This window comes from Peromyscus leucopus, chromosome 20, assembly GCF_004664715.2.
Source record: "Peromyscus leucopus breed LL Stock chromosome 20, UCI_PerLeu_2.1, whole genome shotgun sequence".
Taxonomy (NCBI): domain Eukaryota; kingdom Metazoa; phylum Chordata; class Mammalia; order Rodentia; family Cricetidae; genus Peromyscus; species Peromyscus leucopus.
This window is the reverse complement of record NC_051080.1, coordinates 14,771,442-14,793,569: the sequence shown is the minus strand read 5'-3', so window position 1 is coordinate 14,793,569 and position 22,128 is coordinate 14,771,442. Positions and strand designations below refer to the sequence as shown.

The 22,128-nt window shown below is 46.9% G+C and overlaps 1 protein-coding gene across 6 annotated transcripts; it reads right to left on the bottom strand.

Annotated features, from left to right (window-relative positions):
• On the bottom strand, positions 1-10,548 carry Rabl2b (RAB, member of RAS oncogene family like 2B). Of its 6 annotated transcripts, XM_028869224.2 has the most exons (10): positions 10,443-10,531; positions 9,917-9,995; positions 8,671-8,824; positions 6,299-6,328; positions 4,763-4,842; positions 4,045-4,124; positions 1,725-1,836; positions 1,347-1,444; positions 1,034-1,117; positions 1-871 (listed from the first exon to the last, which is right to left on the bottom strand). In XM_028869224.2, exons 2-10 carry the CDS (start codon positions 9,921-9,923, stop codon positions 791-793), a joined length of 726 nt encoding a protein of 241 aa, XP_028725057.1. In that variant the 5' UTR covers positions 9,924-9,995; positions 10,443-10,531; the 3' UTR covers positions 1-790. The 6 variants fall into 6 exon arrangements, with proteins under 6 accessions (XP_028725057.1, XP_028725059.1, XP_037053331.1 ...); XM_028869226.2 differs by lacking the exon at positions 9,917-9,995 and having other exon boundaries at positions 10,443-10,548; XM_037197436.1 differs by lacking the exons at positions 9,917-9,995; positions 10,443-10,531 and adding an exon at positions 10,329-10,416 and having other exon boundaries at positions 1,347-1,441.
• Positions 10,549-22,128: the final 11,580 nt, after the last annotated feature.

Here is a 22,128-nt window from a genome sequence, read left to right as displayed (position 1 = left end):
TGTTTATGAAATTTAATCTTTATTGTACAAAAGGAAACAATACAAACAAAATAATAAAGACAATGGAAATGATGCTGAAGACAATCATAAGTGCAGGCCAGCAAGCTGCAGGAAGCAGGGCAGCTCTTCATGCCATTTCCTGCCACCCACAGAAGATGCTAGACAGGTGGAGGGACACTTTCTACCCTGAGATGGAGGCTTCAAAAGAAGCTGTTGTTCACGTGGTGGGCAATAATAATGTGCGGATATGACCAGATATGGCTAGACTTGGTGTGTTTTCACGTGACTGCAACAGAGTCCTGTTCCTGTGCTCTCAACCTGACCTAGAACAGCTCCTGAAACAGCACTAAAAAAATCTGGAATCAACAGTCGTCTGTCCAAAATATTGTTGAAAAAGTTGGCTGGGAGACTCAGAGGGCAAAGGGACAGAGGCCACAGATTCTGCAGGACACAGCGTAGTTAGGGGCCAGCAGTCCTGTCAGCAGCAAGGAGAATCCCTGAGGTCAGTTTGGGATGAAAGACAACAAACATTGCATGTCTGGTAAGAAAACATGAGCATGTTCACTGATTCTACACTGCCAGGCTGCTGGTGGGGTGGGGAGATTCGAAAGACATGGATCCCTCATCCTGCTGTAGGAAGTTGGTGGGATAGCATGCCTGTCTAGTGTGTTTGTGTTGACCTCATCATGGACCACAGAACAGTGGGTTTGCAGGAAGTTGAGGAGAGATGTTGGGCATTCCAAATGGCTCCCTGATACCCCTACTCAGCCACGTGTGGGTGTCCTCTTGATTAAGAAGGAGACGGGCTCTTGACCATGCCACTGTGCTCTTGGTCTGGTGTATCTTCCTCTTTCTGCTCCAACTTGAAGTTCTGTGAACAAGGTCATAGGTGAAGCCTGCATTTGTCCAATTACAGTTCTAAGGCACTGAGTGGTGGCAAAGGCAGGCAAGACTCGTCTGATGGATTATGCGTTTACATCTCTGAAGAAATCATCTACTTTTTCTATCGTACCTGAAACCGGGCCTGACTTACCTCAAGCTCCTGTAAAACCTCATCCATGAAGTCCTGGGAGCTTTCCTTATAAGCCACAGCTAATCGAATTGCGTCATTGAAGAGCTGAAGGTGAGGCAGAAATGGCAGAAGTAGAGCAGTGGGCAGGGTCTTGGACCACTGTGCCTTCTCATCACCCTGATCCCACAGTCAGTGGACTCTGTCTCACCAAATGTGGTCCTCTCTGCTGCACCCAGCCACCCACTGTCCTTGTTTTCCTCCTTTCCCCTCCCTCCTCCCTGGAACTCCAGGACCCATAAGCCACTTTGGCAGACTGCCTCTCGTTTGCCATTACCTTCACCACATTGGTACCATCGGCAGCTGAGACGAAGTACAGGGGCAGGGAAAACTTCTTGGCGAAACTGAAGTTCTTTTGAGTCATCTGTATGTCTGCTGCAGAAAGAAGCAGAGCATTGGCCTGTCCACCCAGGGAAAGGGGAGAGTTTGGAAGGAGGGCCAGTGGAGGCTCTGTGCTAGGAAGTAGGGGAGGGGTACTTAGTTAGCAGAGATCTGTGTCTTGGGAGGGCAGGTTTTGCTGCTGGCATCCCCACTGGGAAGGGAGTACCTTGGGAATGAAAAAATGACTGGAAGGCTACCCATCCTTGGAAAGAAGGAAATGTGTGAGGCTGGGTCCCCAGGAATTACTGTCACCCAGGTGCAGGGGTGGCCCTACCATCAATTTTATTGGCCACCAGGATGCATGGGATCTCCGGCCTGAACTCCCGAAGCTCTGCATACCAGGTACCCAGGTTCTTATAGGTGATTTTCCTCTGGACATCAAATACCTAAGAGGGTAGAAGACAGTTTAGATGTGACAAAGTACTTTATCAGTTCCAGACAACACACACCCAAATAGGTGTATGTAAACTCAGACCGGCACCAGAAGAGGGCCATAGAGAAACCAATGGGCACACACCACAGATGAAGTTAGTCCCAGACAGAAAAGAGGTAAGCTCAAATACCAAATGCCAGAGCAGGACTGAAACTAAAATGGCTGATGCTCCCCCGCCTCCCCTAACTCTGTGTGTGTGTGTGTGTGTGTGTGTGTGTGTGTGTGTGTGTGTGTGTGATTTCTGGGGTTACATTGCTCCATTTGCCTTATTTCACCATCTTTTATATTTAGTACCCTTGGTTATTAGAATTAAGAGTTTTTAGGTTGTCAAGGGCTTTTGTGCTTAAGGGACTGTGGAAGAACAGGTGATGAGCCCCTTCTGTGACCCCCTCACTGTCCTCATCCACTAGCTGACAAGCTCCTCCTCCAGGTGGCCTTTATGTGCAAGCGCGCCTACGGCCCCTTGGCTGCGGTCAAGGCGGTGTGTTCTCCTCGGAGGCGGCGGTGGGGAGGAGGGGGGTGGGGAAGCATGGCTTCTTGTGCCGTGCCGTGCCGCGAGCGGCCGGTCTGCACACCACTATCAGTCTATGTACACAAGTAGTCAAGAGTCCTGTGCATGTAGTCAGGAAAGAGCAATCAGAGGAGGCTGATGGAGATGCTGGCATCTAAGAAGAGACTGACCACAAGCAACATTTTCATTGAGTGGGTATAAACTGCAGAAGGAAGAGCAGTTGGGGGATGGTGAGAAGAATGGACCAGCCTCTCTGTATCCCCCTGTGCTACTCCTTATGGATGAGATGGTACCCATTCATAATGAGAGCAGTGGTATGTGTATTGTAGGAGGTAGGGCTAGACGGGTTAGGTGGTGTTAAATGCTATAAAATGCCAGGGCAAACTTTTTTTTGTAGGCAGACTTACAGCTGTGGTGTCAACTTATCCAGCCATGTTTTTTTTTTTTTTTTTTTTTTTTTTTTTGGTTTTTCGAGACAGGGTTTCTCTGTGTAGCTTTGTACCTTTCCTGGAACTCGCTTTGGAGACCAGGCTGCCCCTCAAACTCCTCACAGAGATCCGCCTGGCTCTGCCTTCTGAGTGCTGGGATTAAAGGCGTGCATCACCACTGCCTGGCCCTGCCCACGTGTTCTTATCAGAGATGCAGCACCTGCTTCCTTTGTGATTAGAGCCAGAGTGACTTACAGAGTTGTTACCAAACCATATGGCTCTTACCTGGTTTTCTTTGGGCACCCAACCTTGAATTCTAGCTGCCATTCCACACCAGCTCTTACTGACAAAGTGTTCCCACTTGGTGACAATCCCTAGGGGTTCATAATTCGGACAACTAGACTATGGGATTGGGGTTCAGCTCCTTAGAACACATATTAAGTATGCACAAAGTCCTGGGTTTATTCCCTAGTACCAAGCCCAATTCAAACCAAACCGAATCAAACCTTAAATAGTCTATTGACTCATGCCACAGATGCTTAGCATGGTATTCATGAGAATGTTTTCTCCGTGGACTAAAAGAAAAACACATTTCTTCAAAGCATGTAAGAGCGGTGGCCTAGAAAACGAGCCCGGGAGCTGGGAGGGAGGAACTCCCAGGAGACAGCGTTTCAATCTCACTTGAGCTCTGTGCATACTGAATTTTGCTGACTTTTGTGCCGTCTATTACCTGGAGCCATCCATTATTAGGTGAACCCATGGTAACTATCCATGGTACATGGTAACAGTACAGTGAGAGCCTGGGAGGGAGGTGAGGGCTGGTCTGAGAGGGAAAGGCCTTTCATAAGCAGTGGGTAATGGCTGAGGGTAGTCTTGAAGTTCACTGTGAGTGTGCTCTATCACTAACTAGCTATGGCCTTGTCTCAGCCATGTTTTCCTTGGGCACTACAATGGCTACAGGAGCCCAGCTTCTTTGCCTTTCTTTTATCTGCTCCCATCTGAGGACAGTTCCTCTGGGCATATTCTTTTTTAGAAGCGTCTGGGTGGCTTTGAATCCTCTCTTATTATCTGTATTTGGTAGTGGGGCTCAGGACTGATGAGCCCCTTGTCTCCTTACCCCTTGGGCCCGAACTGCCTAGTACCATTTATTTATTTATTTATTTATTTATTTATTTATTTATTTATTTATTTATTTATTTTTACCACCCCACTGGTTTCATACCATGATGCAGGCGTGAGCTTTGTGGTAGTAGGAGGCATGCATGCTCTGGAACCGCTCCTGGCCTGCCGTATCCCAGAAGTCTGCAATATGAACACAGTTCGGTCTGCCCAATGGGGTTGGGGAGTTGGAGGGCAGAGAGACCCCCACATGCCCCAAGCATTTCCATGCAGGTCTCTATGCAGAAACATGCATGTATTGTGAGAGGTGTGTATGCAGTGCTATGTGTAGGAAGACCCAGACCCAGACCCAGACGGAAGGAAGGACAGTGCAGACGGGAGTCCCAGAAGGGAGAATGTAGGTGCCCTTTGACCCCACACTGAAGATATGGGGTCCTAAGACTGAAATTTCCACAGATGGTGGACAGTCGGGATATGTGGCCTAGTGACCCCAGGGGAAGGTCATGTCCTAAATTTGAGAAGTGGTCAGGCCACAGATATATTTCTTGATACTGGCTGAATGATAATCCCTGCAATGGGGAAGTCTACTCCCTGTCAAAGGCATCTGCGCTCCTTTTCCCTCTGGCAGGAACAGTCCTCCAGTGTCTGCTTTTCTACATCCTGGCCTGCACACTAGTCCTGGCCTGGGTGTTAGGAGACTGTATGTCCCGTGTGCCTCCATAAATGCTCCGACTTCCCATTTTTCTTCTTCACTCTCCCATGAGCCTCTTCTACCACCCCACGCCCCAACTCAGTGTGGCCTGGGAACCCATGCTGCTCACCCACAAGGATGGTCTTGCCGTCTACTGTGGCCGTGTGTTTATACAGAGTCAGAGCGTATGTGGACAGCTGCTGTGGCTGACTGGATGCAGGTTAAGGAGCAAAGGTGAATAAAAAGAGGTAAGGAAATGGGGAAGGGGCATTTGGGTGAGAAAATGGGCCCCCTCCTTACTTAGCTTTTTTAAATCTTTTGAGACAGGTCTCATTCTGTAGTCCTGGCTAGCCTGGAACTCACTCTGTAGACCAGGCTGGCCTCGAACTCACAGAGATCCACCTGCCTCTGCCTCCCGAATGCTGGGATTAAAGGCGTGCGCCACCATGCCTGGTGCTCTTTTTGTTGAGACAGTTTTTCCAATATAGCTCAGGGTGGCCTCAAATTTGTGGCCTATCCCCCTGACTCTGTCCTCCCTCTAAAGAAGTTAGATTTCAAGTTGAATCCTACAGACAGGCAGATCCAGCTTCAGTGGCACAAGGTCTAAGACAGGGCCTGGAGAACGTCCTGGGTACCTAAGTGTGAGGTAACGTGGAGCAGGATTTTACAGAATAGTTGTCTTAAGTGGTGTCATAGTGCTAGAAGATGTAACTGTGGACACTTTGAGTCTTTCATGGACAGAGTTCTGACAGGCCAGCGCATCATGGTTGTCCCACAGTAAAAACCACCCACAGGCCAGGCAGCTGGCAAAGTATTTACAAACTGAAGGTACTTGTGTGTGAAACACTGACAGAATACCTAGGGAACAGCATCTCTCAAAGCTGAAATATGTTGGACAGTTTAATGAGCAGAGCTGAAGCAAGACGAGTGGTCCTTGGTATAGACTGAGTGACTGAGGTCTGAGTCTGCGGGGACTCAGTCTAAGGTCAGGGGAGAGGGTTACAGGTCCCGCAGTTCTTGCACGCAGCCCTCAGGGGTCCACTTGGGGAACTTTAAGATGTCTCAGTTACAGCTCCTTACTCCAAATCTGTACAACGGGACAGTGCACAGGATGAGGGAAAAGCTGGCACCCCACATTTTTTTTTTTTTTGGTTTTTCGAGACAGGGTTTCTCTGTGTAGCTTTGCGCCTTTCCTGGAACTCACTTGGTAGTCCAGGCTGGCCTCGAACTCACAGAGATCCGCCTGGCTCTGCCTCCCGAGTGCTGGGATTAAAGGCGTGCGCCACCACCGCCTGGCCTGGCACCCCACATTTTTAAAGCTTATTCCTACCAAAGGCTTGTTAGGCTCTCAGGAAAGAGGTGAAATGATTTCCCCACCATCAGAACTACTAAGAAGGAGGTAAGATTTGCATCCAGACTTTTGATACAGACTAAGTACTGTCTGCTATTCTTCCTGCCTCCCTGGTAGAAACCCCAATTTAAGTAAGCTTTGGATGCAACAGCCTGGATTATAGGATGCAGTTTGGGTCAGCCAGTGAGGAACTGGTGTGAAGCAAGCCCACAGGTCTTTCCTGGCTGCTGCTCTAAAGGGGTGGGCTGGAGGTTATGATGCCCGAGAGTGGGAAAAGCCACAGGAACGAAGGACATTTCAAGTCTTTAAGGATACAATCCATCCATGAGAAACCTCTCCATGAGTCTGTAAGGGAAATGTGCGAGGTCACAGGTCACGTAGCATCTCTGTCTTCTTGCCCTACTTTATCACCCCGGGGCTGACAACTTTGAAGCCACCTGAGGCTTTCTATCTCTTGTGAACTTTCAGCCACAGTTTCTAGTCAAGCCTGCACCATGGGAATCACCATTACCAAGACCACACAACCAAACTGCTGGTGTCACTCTAGGGGTCAATTTGCATGAGGCCCTCTGATCTTTTATTTCCATCTCATATACGGCTATACATAGAATTATCCCATCTATGCAGGGGAAACTGAGGCCAAGAGACTATTCTTGAAAATAACAATCAATAGTTAGTTTCAAGACTGTCATTCCTTAAGGCTTTGCTCAGATGTCACATGAGCAGGAAGGCGACTCTGTAACAGGTAAGACGTTCCACCCAGCTTGTACTCTTTCATCCCTCTCTGTCCTGCACAGAACCCCAACAGAAACACTAGTGGATGTCCTTTAATGCCTCTATCAACCAGAACAGAGCATGTAGCACAGCACAGTGAATCTTCAGTCTACTGCTAGCTTCCAATGTCCCGGCAGGGCACTGGTGCCCAGCCTGTATCTGAACACTTGACGGTGAGCACAGCTAACACGCTTCACTTAGTGTACAGTTTGGAGCCACAGGATAGCCTTGAAACCTTTTCTTGCTGTCATAGCCACTGACTCCCAATCAGACCACACAGTAAATCTAAACAAAGAACAAAACAACAAACCTCCCACCTCCTGGAAAGATATTAAAATCATATACATCTATGATTTATATAACAGTGTATATACATTTTAAATAAAAACAAACAAACAGATTTTAACATTCCTATGATTGTTAATTTCAAATGTCAACATGATGTAGTCTAGAACCACCTGGGAGAAGGGCCTTGGGGCCTAGAAATACTGAAAACTGGCAGAATTCTTGAGTCCCATTGAAACTGAAATGAGGTTTTCTCCCCTACCAGCTCCCTCTAGACAGATTCTACCATGGTCTCTCTCTCTCTAACATTCTGCTTGAGGTCTGAAAGGGGTTGGGAACTACTTGTCTCCAAAATGTCCTGGAAGCCATAACTGTGTTAGTCTTCTGATGGTCTGTTAACAACTTAGTTCATTTTTAAAAGCATTAAGTTAGGCTAAAGCTGACTGAGGAGGCACTCCTGGGGCTTCTCTCCAGTTCACATTTCTCCAAAGGTCTATCAGTTATTAAGTCAACAATATGGTCTCCCCTTGCCTGCCACGTTGGTTTCCTGTGGCAGTTTTTTTTTTTTTTTTTTTTTCAAGACAGGGTTTCCCTGTGTAGCTTTGCGCCTTTCCTGGAACTCACTCTGTAGACCAGGCTGGCCTCGAACTCACAGAGATCCACCTGCCTCTGCCTTCCGAGTGCTGGGATTAAAGGTGTGTACCACCACTGCCCGGCTCCTGTGGCAGTTCTAAATTCAAGTGTGGACAAAGGGCTGATATTTACTGGGTAATCTTCCAAATCCTTACCTTAATTGTATGGGATGTTGTTGAGGTTAAAGCAATTGTAAAACATGACGGCAGAGCTTTAATGTAAGGTGGAGAAATGAATGTGGATCCATGAAGCTGGCCTAAAACAAGCAAGGCCTCTAGGAACTCCTCACAGCTGAGTCTGAAGTACAATGTGAGGTGAACTGGGAACTGGTGGGGTGTAAGACTAAATCAGACATTCACGTAGGAACAACTCTGTCCTCATTCTCTGAAGGCAGAAATGGGCATTCACCCTCACCTCCTCACCCCCAAATGGGTGAGAGGTAGGATGCCCGATGGAGATAAGCCAAAAGGACTGCAGAACCTTTCTTCAGCTCTCCAGGTGGAGAGTTGTACACCTGCACAGGCAGGCACTGAAGAAGGAAGAATAATCCTTCAACATCATCACAGCCAATCACCGTTGCTATCTGTGCTTTCAACTCAGGGAGTCCCTCCAAGAAAGCATCTTTTCCGCCTTTATTCTACCGGTCACGTTCCTCTCTCCATTCCCACTGTCCCACTCCAGCCATCCCTCAGCCCTCACACATGTAGTAACATCCCCACCTCCGCACTCTGTACTGCTCCAGCCATTCCCAGGGTGACCCGCTCTACCACTTCCATCGGGACTCAGAAAACTCCCTGATTTCTGTCCCTTCGACTCTCTCCCATTTCCTCATAAATACGCCTGAAGACATGAGGCTGTTCTTCGGCCACACACACTTGGGCTCCAGTCGAGGCTCCCCCTCACCAGCTCATAGAAACCACACTCTTTGTCTCTGGAGGACTTTTCTAATCAATCCATTCTGGGATCATTTTCTCTTCCCTAATCTCCCAACATACTTGGACTTGCCCACCGCGCTGTCTCCCAGACAGATGATCTTCACGTTGTCATGAGCATCATATTTTTCTTGGTCCAGCTCACAATGCTTGCTTCTGTCCCCTGCCATTAGCTTCTGGCCGTAGACAAGAGCCAGCCTTGGAGTCTTGTCACTGTCTGGAAAAGTCAACAGGAGGCCACCATTAGAGATGAGATCTCCCTTCAACTAAATCTACTTTCTTCTTTTTCCTGAACAGCCGATGGTGCATGCCCAAGGACCCCGATCCTGACAACCTGGCCCCATCTGCTGAGTCTTAGGGCTGGAGCTTTGCCTCTAGATTCTCCCGTCATTTCCTGTTGCAGGTGTGCTCAGGCCACACTCCCCTCCTACCTTCCATACACTAGATATACAAATTCAACATACAAGTTTTCTTACTTGTAAAATGCAAAGCAACAAACAACAACAAACAGTGCCTAAGTCACATGGTAAAACTGAGATGACACTAACCACACAATCTATGGTACCTGGCCCACACTCTCCATCCACCTTCCCTTCCCACCTTGCTGACATCAGTTTCTGCCTCACACTCCCGTCACCTTGGTATTCCTCAACACTTTTTTTTTGCAGGTGTTATTTTTAACCTCCAGGACAGTGGTTCTCAACCTTCCTAACGCTGCGACCCTTTAATACAGTTCCTCATGTTATGGTGACCCCCCCCCACCGTAAAATTATTTTCATGGCTACTTCATAATTGTAATATTGCGGCTGTTATGAATTGTAATGCAAATACCTCTGTTTTCCGATGATCTTAGGAGACCCCTACGAACAGGTCGTTTGACCTCTGTAGGGGTCATGACCCCCAGGTTGAGAAATGCTGCTCTAGTAGTTTCAACCGTTTCTTAAATGTAGATGATGCAAACCACACCTACGCCAAGATTTTGTCCCTTCACTGCCTGAACTCTGATATTTAACTGCTCATTAGGTTTGTAAATTGGAGACTAGGGCATATAGGAATGTTACATGTTAAACATAAACAGTACTTTATTTCTGTGCAAACTCATACTCCTCATATTTCCCTAAGTACAAGACAGCACTACCACTCAATGTCACCACCGGTGTGCAACATCATCTCTAGCCTGGTCCACTGGCTTCACACCCAAATAAGACTCGGCAAGCAAAACTGCTAGGAATGCCCAACAATCCAGATTCTTCGCTGACTGGGCGCACAGCAATTACACCAAGGCACAGCGGCAGGAATTCGCACTCACTGATCATTAACTCGAGCGGACACCGAAGCGGGCTCAACTGGCTGCAGTGAGGGCTAGGACACAGGCGTGGGCACTAAGCCTGGCATAAAAAAAAACAACAACAGGGTCCCGCGTTGGCACGACTGACTGTATTTCCTTCCGCACAGCCACGGCCTCCACACACGCAGGAGCATCGTGAGGACTCTGCCCCCTTCTACCTCCATCCTGCAAAGGGACCAAACCCCATCTATCGATTCGCGATGGAACCCCTCAGTGACTGTCACTGTCCTCACGGCCTGGGGGGGGGGCAAACTCTCTTTCGTGTGACAAACGTTTTTTAGGCGCCCACCAGGCCTAACCACCATCCCCCCCGCAAGGGACTCGCGAACTGCGGTCGGGCCTCGGCCCGGTCCCCGCCTTCCCTCCGCCCCACCTCTCAGGCGGGTTCTCCAGGCACTCTGTCCTTGCTTCGGCTTCGGGGGGACCCGGGACATCGCCGATGCGCTCGCCCACCACAGCCCCTGGACCACAAAGGCAGCCGGCTTACCCGCTAACAGGCGACCACACTCCGGTAGCGGCTTGGCCGCGTCTCTGCCGCTGCTATGCGACCGCACCAGGACCCCGAGCTGGGCTGTCCGGCAATGGCCCGAAGGACCCCACTGGGGCGCGGGCTGGCTAGCGCAGTGCCTGGCTGCCTGGCGCCTTCCAAGGATGCATGCACATCTATCTGGTCCACTGGCCAGGAGCACGACAAAGTGGGTGCACTGGACTACTGGCCAGGGTTGGGAGTGGGAACCGCAGGTTAGAGAGGCATCTGACCAGCAACAGGTTGCTGCAGGTTGTGATACCCTTGATAGGATACATCTAAGCAAGTTTCTCGACTTTCATCATCTGTGGTCTGTCACTGTATTCTATTTAGGCGGTCTTATGAATGTGTGGGTTGTGGGAAAAATTTGGTAACTGTATCAAGTCTCTGAACGTGCAATTGAATGAAAAAAGAAATAAAAAGGAAGGAGATGACTGCTCCTAAGTATGTTGGGGAAAGTTTATTGTTGATAAAAGGGAGAGCATAGCCAGAGGTCGGAGTGGACATGATCCTGGGTTGGTCCATATGGTGAGAGGAGGGAGGTTTTGAGTTGACTTGAGTTTCATTAAAAAAAAAAAGACTAAATTTTGGCTTGGGATTAGGACAAACATACTTCTGCCATTTTTGTGCTATAGCAACATTCTCAGCATTGATCATAATATACCTAAACTGTGAAATCAACTATGAAAAATGGAATATCAAATGTTCAGCCAAGACTTAATATCTTATTAAATAAAACTAAAATTAAACAAGCACATCCAGATTTTGCTTTTGTCTTAAATGTTAAAATTTATATGTGTATCAGAGAATTGTTGTAAAATAAAGTTAAAACACAACTCTATATGATTTATCATCAGTAAATGTTTGAGTCATGTACCTATTTTATATACCTGAGTTCACCTAAAAATTTCTTGGGGTGAAAGAGGCCACGAGAAGAAACCATGTAAGAAGCTTTGGCCTAGACAGCCTTATGTGAACAGAAGTTAGGAGAGGAGCCCCACCCTTCTCTAGCAGTTCTGGGTTTATCTGGCAGGTATTTGTGAAAGCAGGCCTTAATGCTGTGGACTCCCCGAATGTGCTGCTCCTGGGCCCTCCTAGAGCAGTGACAGGGTTGTGTGATCACAGTGTCTGAGAAGGTTGGAGGACTGGATGAGATACATCAGAGCATGACACCTAGCATACATGGACAGTTTGGCTAAAAAGCCTTTGTAAGCAAAGGCTCTCGGGGGATGGGGAGAATTGTTCCAAGTGGGCGGGAAGAAACACCTGGCCACCATAGCAACTCCATTTTAATCCTGAGATCACGGTGCTCCTTGAAGATGAAGGGAAGGAGCCTTATGGCCAGATCTGTATTTTTGGGTCCTGGGAGACAGACATGTTCAACTTCCCGAGGCTGGGGCCTTGAAAGATGTTTAAAGGTAAAATTCCAGGGAGGTGCGATGTCAAGGAAGACTCTAAATGTCTGGTAAATATCATACTTGTTGTTGTTTGGCTACTTGCCTCCTGTAATTTTAGAGGGAAGGCACTAGGCAGGACTTGTGGGGTTGTGGTCCTTCAAGTGGATGGATTGATACCCTCATTTGGTTGGGGCTGTGTGACTTCTATGACCTCAAGGCCACTTTAAGTTACTTGGTTTTCCTGCATTCTGTCTTTTGTTAGAGACTGCTTTTCAACTGTGAATTTAAAACAATTTTTTTTGAGAGTGTCTCACTCTATGGTCCAGGATGGCCTCAAATTTATGACAGTCTTCTACCTCAGCTAAGATTACAGGTGTGTATCACTCCTCCTGGCCCAACTCTGACCTTTTGATGGCTGTTAAGGAATTACATTTCCTTTGGGGTAGAGAGATGGGTAAATTGTTAAGAGCACTGACTGCTGTTCTGGAGAACCTGAGCTCCATTTCCAGCACCCACATGGTGGCTCATAACCATCTGTAACTACAGTTCCAGGGGACCTGACACCTTTTTACTGTCTGTTGTGGGTACCAGGCATGCAGACAAAAACTGTCTACACAAAGGAATAAATAAATAAATGAATGAATAAAATAAATTGTATTTTCTTCCTGGCAAGGTCCACTTTTGCTATGGGAAGCCCACCAGCCTTGCCCTAAGAGACATTTTCATAGGTATGATGGTAGATCACGCTGTTCTTAATGACTGAATGGGGTGCACTGTTGTGTGTTTGAGGTCGTAAGACTTCCGCTTCCTGCCGGGACAGAACTGCCTCCTACACGGTGCTGCTGGACCACCTTTGTGCGCTGTGCCAAGGCTTTGACACTCTTTCTCCACGGAAGCTCTCTTGTTTGTTTGTGCCGGGGGAATATGTTGCTCAGAATCTGCTGATGAAGATCAGGCTACATTAATCTGGCAACTGCTTCCCCCTTAGCCACTCCCATTTCCTCAAGTTGGGCTTGCTCGGGTTCTGAGCTGGTGGTCTACTTTTACGATCAGGCTAGCAGCCATTTGTGTTCATTGTTAGCACCAATTTTATTAAATAAGTGGAGGCACAACCCATGTTCACATTAAGAATTCTGACAGAGCCGGGTGGTGGTGGCGCACACCTTTAATCCCAGCACTCGGGAGGCAGAGCCAGGTGGATCTCTGTGAGTTCTAGGCCAGCCTGGTCTACAGAGCGAGATCCAGGACGGGCACCAAAAATACACAGAGGAACCCTGTCTCGGAAAAAAAAAAAAAAAGAATTCTGACAGAAGGCGGTAGCAGCGTTAGTTCTGGATTCCTACTCATGCTGAGTGTTAGCATGCTTGTGAAATACATGAGCTCATTCTTAAGGCTTTTAATGTCCCATTTTAGAAAATCCACATTCAGTTGCTCATTCCATTTCTTCAGTAGGCTGTCACACACACACACACACACACACACACACAAAAAAAAAAAAAAAAACAAAAAAAAACCCAATGTATCTGGTAGAATATTATTTTAAAGTGTGTTATATTTGTTTATGCTGTGGAACATTTATTTAATGATGCAAAGATGTGTTGCATTCTTTTATGTAGCATTTGTTTGACTCTGTGAAGCTGTGTTGCTGTGCCTGTCTAAAATACCTGCTTGGTCTAATGAAGAGCTGAGTGGCCAATAGCAAGGCAGGAGAAAGGATAGGCGGGGCTGGCAGGCAGAGAGAATAAAGAGAAGGAGAAACCTGGGAGGAAAAGAAGAAAGAGAAGAGAACAATGAGAGGAGGACGCCAGCCACCCAGCCACCCAGCCACCCAGCCAGGCATGGAGTAAGAGTGAAAGTAAGATATACAGAAGTAAGAAAAGGAAAAAGCCCAGAGGCAAAAGGTAGATGGAATAATTTAAAGCTAACAAAAGCTGGTAAGAAACAAGCCAAGCTAATGCCTGGCATTTATAATTAAGAATAAGCCTCCATGTGTGATTTATTTGGGAGCTAGGTGGTGCGGGGGGGCCCCCCCGCCCCAAAGAGCAAAAACAGCCAACAACATTTTGGTACTCAACGTGGGGCTAGAGTAAAAGAAAAATAACAGCATCCTTATGAGCTTTATTGGTCATTCTGGGCCACACAATGTGTCCATAGTCTGAAGAAATGATGGGTTTTTACCCAAATCTGGACAGTTGCCCTATTTCTGTTTTTTAATTCATTCTTATGTATTTTTGTGTGTATATGTATGTTTGTATATGAGTGCATGTGTGTGCAGGCCAGAGGTCAACACTGAGTATCTTTCCATTCACTCTCCAGCTTATTTTTTGACACAAGGTCTCTTTTATCTGAAGCTTACCCATTGGTTAGAAGTGAACCACAGGGATCCTCCTGTCTCCACAGTCCCAGTACCTCCTGTCTCTGTCTTTCCTTCTGCTTGGTTGAGGAATGAGGCTGCATCTTCCCTGAGAGCAGCCCTGCCTTTCTGACTTATTGAATTGAACCCCAGGGTCTATGGTCTTACTGTAATGTATAAAATGGTGAATGTGTCTCTCACCTTCTTGCTCTCTCCTATGTCTCCCCTCTCTCTCCTGTCTCTACCCCCTCCTCCTTTCTGTCCTCACTATATTCTCTTTCTATCTCCATTCTGCCCCTCTCTCTCCTTTCCCGCTCTCTCTCTCCTCTCCTGCTCTCTCTCCTCTCCCACTCTCTCTCTCCTCTCCTGACCTCTCTCTCCTCTTCTGCTCTCTCTCTCCTCTCCCACTCTCTCTCCTCTCCCGCTCTCTCTCTCTCCTCTCCTGCTCTCTCCCTTTCCTCTCTGCCTTGCTCTCTTCTCTCTCCTCACTCTCACTATGCTCCCTCTGATTTCTCTCTTCTCTTTGTTCTTTCTTCCTTCTTTTAATCACTTTCTGTCTCCCTTCTCTCGTTTGATTTCACCTCTCTGTCTCTCTCTCCTCACATTCTTTGTCATCCTCACTCCTTCTCTGATCTCCTCCCTCTTCTCTGTTTGCTCTCATCCTTTCCCTTTTCTATCTACCCTCCCTGTTTCCTCTTCTTCTCCACACATTCACTTTCTCCTGTCTCCCCTCTCTCCTCACTCTGTTCTCTTTCCTCTCTCCCTTTTCCGACTCATTGTTCATTCTCTCTTCTCCCTCTGACCTCACTCCCCCGCCTCTCATTCTTTTGCTCTTCTCTCTCTTCTCCATTCTCTTTATCTTGTCTCTCTCTTCTCTTTCCTTTTAGTGTCTCTCTCTCTCACCTCTCTCTCTCCCAGTCTTCCTCTCCTTTCTCTCTCCTCTCTGCCATCTGTCTCTTTTCCCTACAACCCCTCTGTTTCCTTCTGTCCAGTTGGAGGCTGAGAATGCCTTTCCTTTCCTACTCCACTATTTGGAAGTCTGTGCTCTTACAGTAGCGAACAAAGTGGTCTGTCTTCCCCCTCCTCCTACCTCTCTTTTCTCCCTCATTTCTCCCTCTGTGTCTCTCTCCTCTCTGCAACTCCTGTATCTCTGGTCTCTGTCCCTCTTCTCACATGTATTCTTGCTGTTCTCTCTCTCTCTCTCTCTCTCTCTCTCTCTCTCTCTCTCTCTCTCTCTCTCATTTCTCCTCTTGCGCTCTCTCCTTCTGCCAGTCAGGCAGCACACGTGAAAATACAGGTAACGGACTGTGCGTGGATTCAGGACTACAGGAGTGATCACGTATGCTCTCATAAAGCAGTGCACCTGTGGCCCAGGTCACACATAGTCAGGAGAGGTGCAGACAGCTGGGCTCTTGAATGCTGCTAGTCTGCAACAGCAAGAGCACATGTGTTCAGGAGTGTGGCTAATCAGGGGAACTGCAGACCCCTGCGCTCAGGGCTGTAGGTAATCAGGAAATTGCAAACACCTGTGCCAGGGCTTCAACTAATTGGGAAAAACAAGGACATCTGTATTCAGGCTGGCAGATAATCAGGGAATCTTAAACACCAGGGGGAGCACAGCCAATCAGGAAGGGGGCAGACAGCGTGCCTAGGGTCACATCTAACTAGTAAGAGTGCAGACACGGTATCGGGGTGAATATCTAATTGGGAAAGGAGAAAAACAAATCCCCTTTGCCCCTGCCAGTGTTACTTGACTATCTGTGTGGTGATTGGTGCACATTGAACCTAAAAGAGTCTGTCAGGCTTCAAAGTCAGGCAGCTGAAACTGGAGGTCAAATCCCGAGTGTGGACACAGATTTATACACTCATTCAAGTGCGGGTGTGGAGTCCAGAATGACTTGTTTTCGCCCATCACCGGATAATCTGTGGTGGGCTAGTGTAGGCTGGACGAGCCAGTATCAGCAGTATTGAGTTGCATTCAGGAGCCACACGCCGACCAACAAACCTTTCTACAATTTATTTTCATGAAAGGAGAACCTAGGAACTTTGGAGGAAACAAACATCAAGGACAACAGGAAACATCTCCTATCATTAAGTTTCTGTGCTTTCTGTGTTGCTAATCCAAGTTTGTTAAATATACCTAGCAATCACCATTAAGCATCCTTTTCATCCGGTTGTGGGGTGTGAGTGTATATGCTTGTGTGTGAACATACAGAAGGCAGAGGGAGAGATCAAGGGCTCAAGTGTCCTCTACCACTCGGTACCTCCCTCATTGGAGATGGGGCTCTTGGTGAACCTGATTTCAGACTTTAACACAGAGCAGCTGATGACCTGGCAGTGAGTTCAGGACCAAGGTGAGCAAGTTCTGAATGTGAGGAGCTGTTCCCAGTCACCAACGAACGCTAGACACTTGAGGGCTTAGCTACGGTTAGAGACTTGTTTCTTAATGTTTGTTTAAGCTAATGAAGACAATTTGGAATTAAGTCATAAAGTCCTAGCTTAAATGCCCATGAAGTCTGGTGTGGTGTGTGCGTGTGCGGTGTGTGCATGCGCATGTGTGTGTGTAAACCAGACTTTCTTCTTCCATTACTTCACTTTATGTGTATATGTATGTGATATTGGGGGAGGAGGGGCATACACAGGCTTTTGGAGACAGATTCTCAAGGAGCTGGCCAACAAGACCCTGGGACCCACTTTCTTCGTGGAGGGGTGCGGTCAAGAAGACTACCAAGTCTGTCTTTTTCACGTGGGTTCTGAGGATCAAGCTTAGGTCCTCATGCTGTGTGACAAGTACTTTATAGAGTCATTTTCCTAGCCCCATTTTTTAATTTATTGAGACAGTCCCATGTAGCCCAGGTTCACTCTGTAACTGAGGATGACCTTGTGCTCTTCACCCTCCTCCTGTATCTGCTTCCAGCTAGGTACCACCTCCTCCACCCCACCCCATACTGGGGTTTGAACCTAGGCGCTGTATACTCTACTACCAAGCTATAGTCTCAACTCTACGATGTAGTTTTTGATATCTAACAGATGACTCACAAAGTAACATCAATACACTCTATGTCCTCCTCTGTCCACAGCACATGGAAATCTGCGCACACACACCATGCTACTAAGTCTTCTGAGTGAGGCATACACTCATTGAGGTCATGTTTAGGGATCAACATCTGTTCTTAACTGTGATGAGAAACAACGTCTTACAGATGGACATCGTCTAAGTTAGTGTTCTATTGCTGTGAAGAGACAAAATGATGACAGCAAGTCTTGCAAAGGAAAGCATTTAATTGGGGTTTGCTTATAGTCCAGTCCATTATCAGTATGGTAGGTAGCATGGCAGCATGCAGGCAGACATGGTGCTGGAAAAGGAGCTGAGAGTTCTATACCTGATCCAAAGGCAGCAGGAAGAGAGACTCTGGGACTGGCTCGGGCTTTTGAAACCCCAAAGCCCACCTCTAGTGACATACTTCCTCCAACAAGGCCACACCTCCTCCAACAAAGCCACACCTCCTAATCCCTAACAAGTAGTGCCATTCCCTAATGATCAAACTTTTAAATATATGAGCCTAGGGGGGCCATTCCTATTCTCACCACCACAGACATCAACAGGTCAATGCCTACTGGTGATTTGGATATCAAGAAACACCCTCACATCTACAAAAACTGAAATGTGAGCATTTATACGTCTCTGATGTAAAACAAAACAAGGGGAGGTAGAGCCATGGCTCAGAGGTTAAGAGCTCTTGCTTTTCCGGAGGACCTGGGTTCTAGCCTATCCCCCACATGATAGCTTACAATGGTCTGTAACTCCAGTTCCAGGGGATCCAGCACCCTCTTCTGGCCTCTGAGTACACAGGCACACATGTGGTTCATAGACATACATGCAAGGCAAACACTCATACATGTAAAATTAAACAGGCACACCACAGTATGAATTGTGGAATCTTATTGCCCATTTGCCACCACAGCACTGCATTTCACGACTGCATTGTACCAGTGTGTTAAAACAACACTGGAATGTGACATCACACTGGCTGGCTCCAAAACTCTCCATCCTCCTACCACAGCTTCCTCGAGGATTACAGATGTGCAGCGTCATGCCCAGCACTAAATAACCAAAATTCGCATAGCAGTAAGATCCTGTGAGTTGATCCCCATATGTCACAAAGGTAAAGTGAGATAATTCAAGGCTCTGTTGTACCATCATGTGATATGGACACCACAAGGCTCTTGTGAGGTGATCTCACAGTGCCCCAACGGACACTAGAATGTCCACCGTGACAGTACAGTGATCCACAATGTGCCACTGTACCATCCAAATACCCTATTGTTCCACTGAGTCAATACAATGCCCCACCATGCCATCACCATGTGATGACGGCACAACAATGCTGACCTATGCCATCACAACATTAAATTATGACATCACAGTGTACCATTAGGCTACCAAGCTGACCTGGGATATCATAAATCATTATTCTGACACAAGCAAAATCCCATTGGAGCATGTGATGTTTCCTTATGACGTCACAATCTTCAAGTACTATATCACAATGCTTCACTGTGACACCATAAAGCAAATTTTGGTTTATTTAGTGCTGGGCATGGTGCTGCACATCTGTAATCCTCAGGAAGCTGTGGTAGGAGGATGGAGAGTTTTGGAGCCAGCCTGGGTTATATAGAAGAATCCTTTCAAAACAAAAAGGGAAAATGGACTGGAGATTATTTTGGAAGTGTGGTTGTCTGGTATGCTTGTTCATCCCCAGTACTGCAAAAACTGGTCATGATGGTGCACAACGGAGGCAGGAGGATTTGAAGCTCAAGGTCATCTGTTGTGGAATACTAATTTAAGATGTGTTACATTCGATTATGCGGTGGAATATTTGTTTAGTGATGCAAAGACGTGTTACATTTGTTTGATAAAATAAAGTTAATCTGGGGTCAGGAGGCTGAGTCAGCAACTAGCTGACAGGAAATGGTAGGGAGAACCATGTGTAGCTAGGGTTCTTAAGTGGGGACTGAACAGAAGGACGCCCTGTTTTTGGGGAGATGCGAGCTAGGAGAGAAAGTTAGCTACTTGCTATTCATCCTCTGAGCGAGCAGAATTTCACCTCAACCTTTGAGTCCTGAGTTTTATAGAGGGATAGAGATCTAGATAAAGTTCCTGTTAGCACTGTGATAGAGCCAGTGCCTGAGGGAACAGAATTCCTGCCTGGCTAAGGCCAGTGTGGCCAAACCGCAACTGGTACCTTCAGAGTTGCAAGTGCCTTAGGACAGCCATGGCTTAAGAGGCAGCTACTGAATTTAATGAAAAACAACAGCCATCCTTAGCGATATAGTGAGTTGCTGCTGACATTGTATACATGAGACCTTACTTAAAAAAAAAAAGAAAAGAAAATAGTATGAAGTACTTGAACCCCTGGGTTTCCACTTAAGCACTCTTGCTATCATGATAGGAAGTATGTGATAGCAATTTATTGTGTTTTATACAATTTAATGTTTGTGTTGGATACTATTGTGAGCTTAAGTTTATTAACTGCCTATTTTCTCTCTTCCTTTCTGTCTCCCTCTCTCCCTTTCTTTCCATCCCCTGCCTTGTATATGTGTATGTGTGTGTGTGCGTGTGAGACAGAGACAGAGAGAGAGATTGAAATAAAATGGCCCCAAAGGGAGTGGCACTACTGGGAGGCGTGGCCTTGTTGGAGGAAGCATGTGACTGTGGAGGCGGGCTTTGAGGTCTCCTATATGCTCAAGCCACGCCCAGTGTCGGAGACCATTTCCTGTTGCCTGCACAAGATGTAGAACTCTCAGTTACCTCTCCAGCATGGCACCATGGTCCTACCATGATGATAATGGACTGAACTAATGAACTGTAAGCGAGCTCAATTAAATGTTTCCCTTTCTAAGAGTTTCTGTGATCATGGTGTCTCTTCACAGCAATAGAAACCCTAACTAAGACAGAGAGAGAATAACTTCTTTCAGGAACTAGATCTCTCTTTCCACCTTGTTTGCCACGTTTCCCTTGTTTCTGCCATGCTGTGTACTCCAGGCTAGGTGGCTCATAAGCTTCTGCCTGATCCTCCTGTGTCTGCCTCCCACTTCACTGTGTGAGTGCTGGCATTACAGATGCACGCTGCTGCACATGACTTTCTCTGTGGGTTCCGGGGGGGGGGGTTGAACTCAGCTCACAAGACTTGTAAGATAAGCACTTCTCTCTGATGAGCCATTTCTCCAGTGCGCAATATTATTCTTTGAGACAGGCTCTCTTGCTGACCCTGGAGCTCAGCACTTTATGTGGGTGCTGCCAATCTCTGCTCACGCTTTCGAGGCAAGCACTTTATACCCAATGAACCATCTCCCCAGGTCTTATAGTAACTGATTTAATAGTAACAATTCTATGAGGCAGATGTTACTATTCTCATCCAAAATAGGAGGTAACTGAGGCCGGAGAGTGTGGATAACTTGTCTACAACATAGTGAATGGTTCCCCAGTGAAACTGACTTGAATCCCATTTTCATTTCAACAGGACAAGCATGGCTGCTGTAATATTCTGAGCAACAGAACGGAAAGACACAAAACCATTGTGTGGATGAGATCTTCCAATCTCTGAAGAAGCAGGGACTGAAATGGGGGCACTATGGCAGTTACCACAAAAGAGGACAAGATTACCCATATAGGTTCTGTGGTGACTAGTTTAATGTCAACTTGACATAAAGCTAAGTCATCTGAGAGGAGAGAACAAATGCCTTCATTAGATTGGGCTGCAGCCAAGGCTGTAGGGCATTTTCTTAATTGGCGATTGATGTGTATGGAAATGTAAGCAAAATTTACCCTTTCTTCCCCAAGTTTCCTTTGGCATGGTGTTTCTTTACAGCAATAGCTACCTTGAGGATGACAGGGTCTCAGGATAACAGCAGTGTACCACTAGGTGGCAATAGAGCCCAAGAGCTGTAGTTCACAGTCACCCGCCTTTACAGATTGACGCAAGTGCAAAATAAATCAGGGGTTTATGCTCTGATGTTACCTTCCCCCTCCTGGGTCTCCTGTATTCCAGCCTCAGACTTGCTATGCAGCTGAGGATGACCTTGACTTTCTGATCTTCCTGCTTCAGCTTCCCTGGTGGGATTGCAGATGTGTGCCACTATTTTGGTTTTGCTGTGCTGACAGAAGAATGGGAAATCTGTGCCATCAGGGATGTTACAACTCTGGCCAGATGGCACCAATTTTATAATTTCCATGGTCATAAATAAAGCTGTCAACTCTGGTGCCCAGAAAAAGAAACTCAAGACATTTGATACTTGCCAAACATGGTTTCTGTCCAAATGTGCTGCATTAACCCTACTCTTCTCCAGCCGTTTCATCCACAGTTCCTTTTGAGGTCTGGGAATCTAAATGGATATGCATGCGGGGCAGAGTTGAGGTTGATGTGGGAAAGCAGAACCCAAGAGAAATTCTTAATCATCAGCCAGCAAGAGAATATGATAATGGGGCATTTTCTTTTTCCTTTTGAAGGAACGTGATATTTTCCTTCTTTCTGTTTTAATACAGTGGATGGGTTTCTCCTTGTTTTTGAGAGAACATCTCCTGTAGCCCAGGCTAGCTTGAACTCCAGATCTTCCCGCCTTCACCTCTTCAGGGAATACAGGTGGGCACCACTATGCCTGTGATTTCGGAATTTTTGTTTTGAGGCAGGGGTCTCTTGGTGTAACCCTGGATGGCCTAAAACACGCTACTGCAAGAACTAAAAAACGGTGAGTGAGATGGTTCATCCAGCAAAATAAGCTTTATGAGCTTGTGCCAAAAGTCGATGATCAGAATTTGGTACCCAGAACTCACAACGGAAGGAGAGAAGTGATACTCAAAAGTAGTCCTCTAACTTTGCATGTGTACAGACAGACA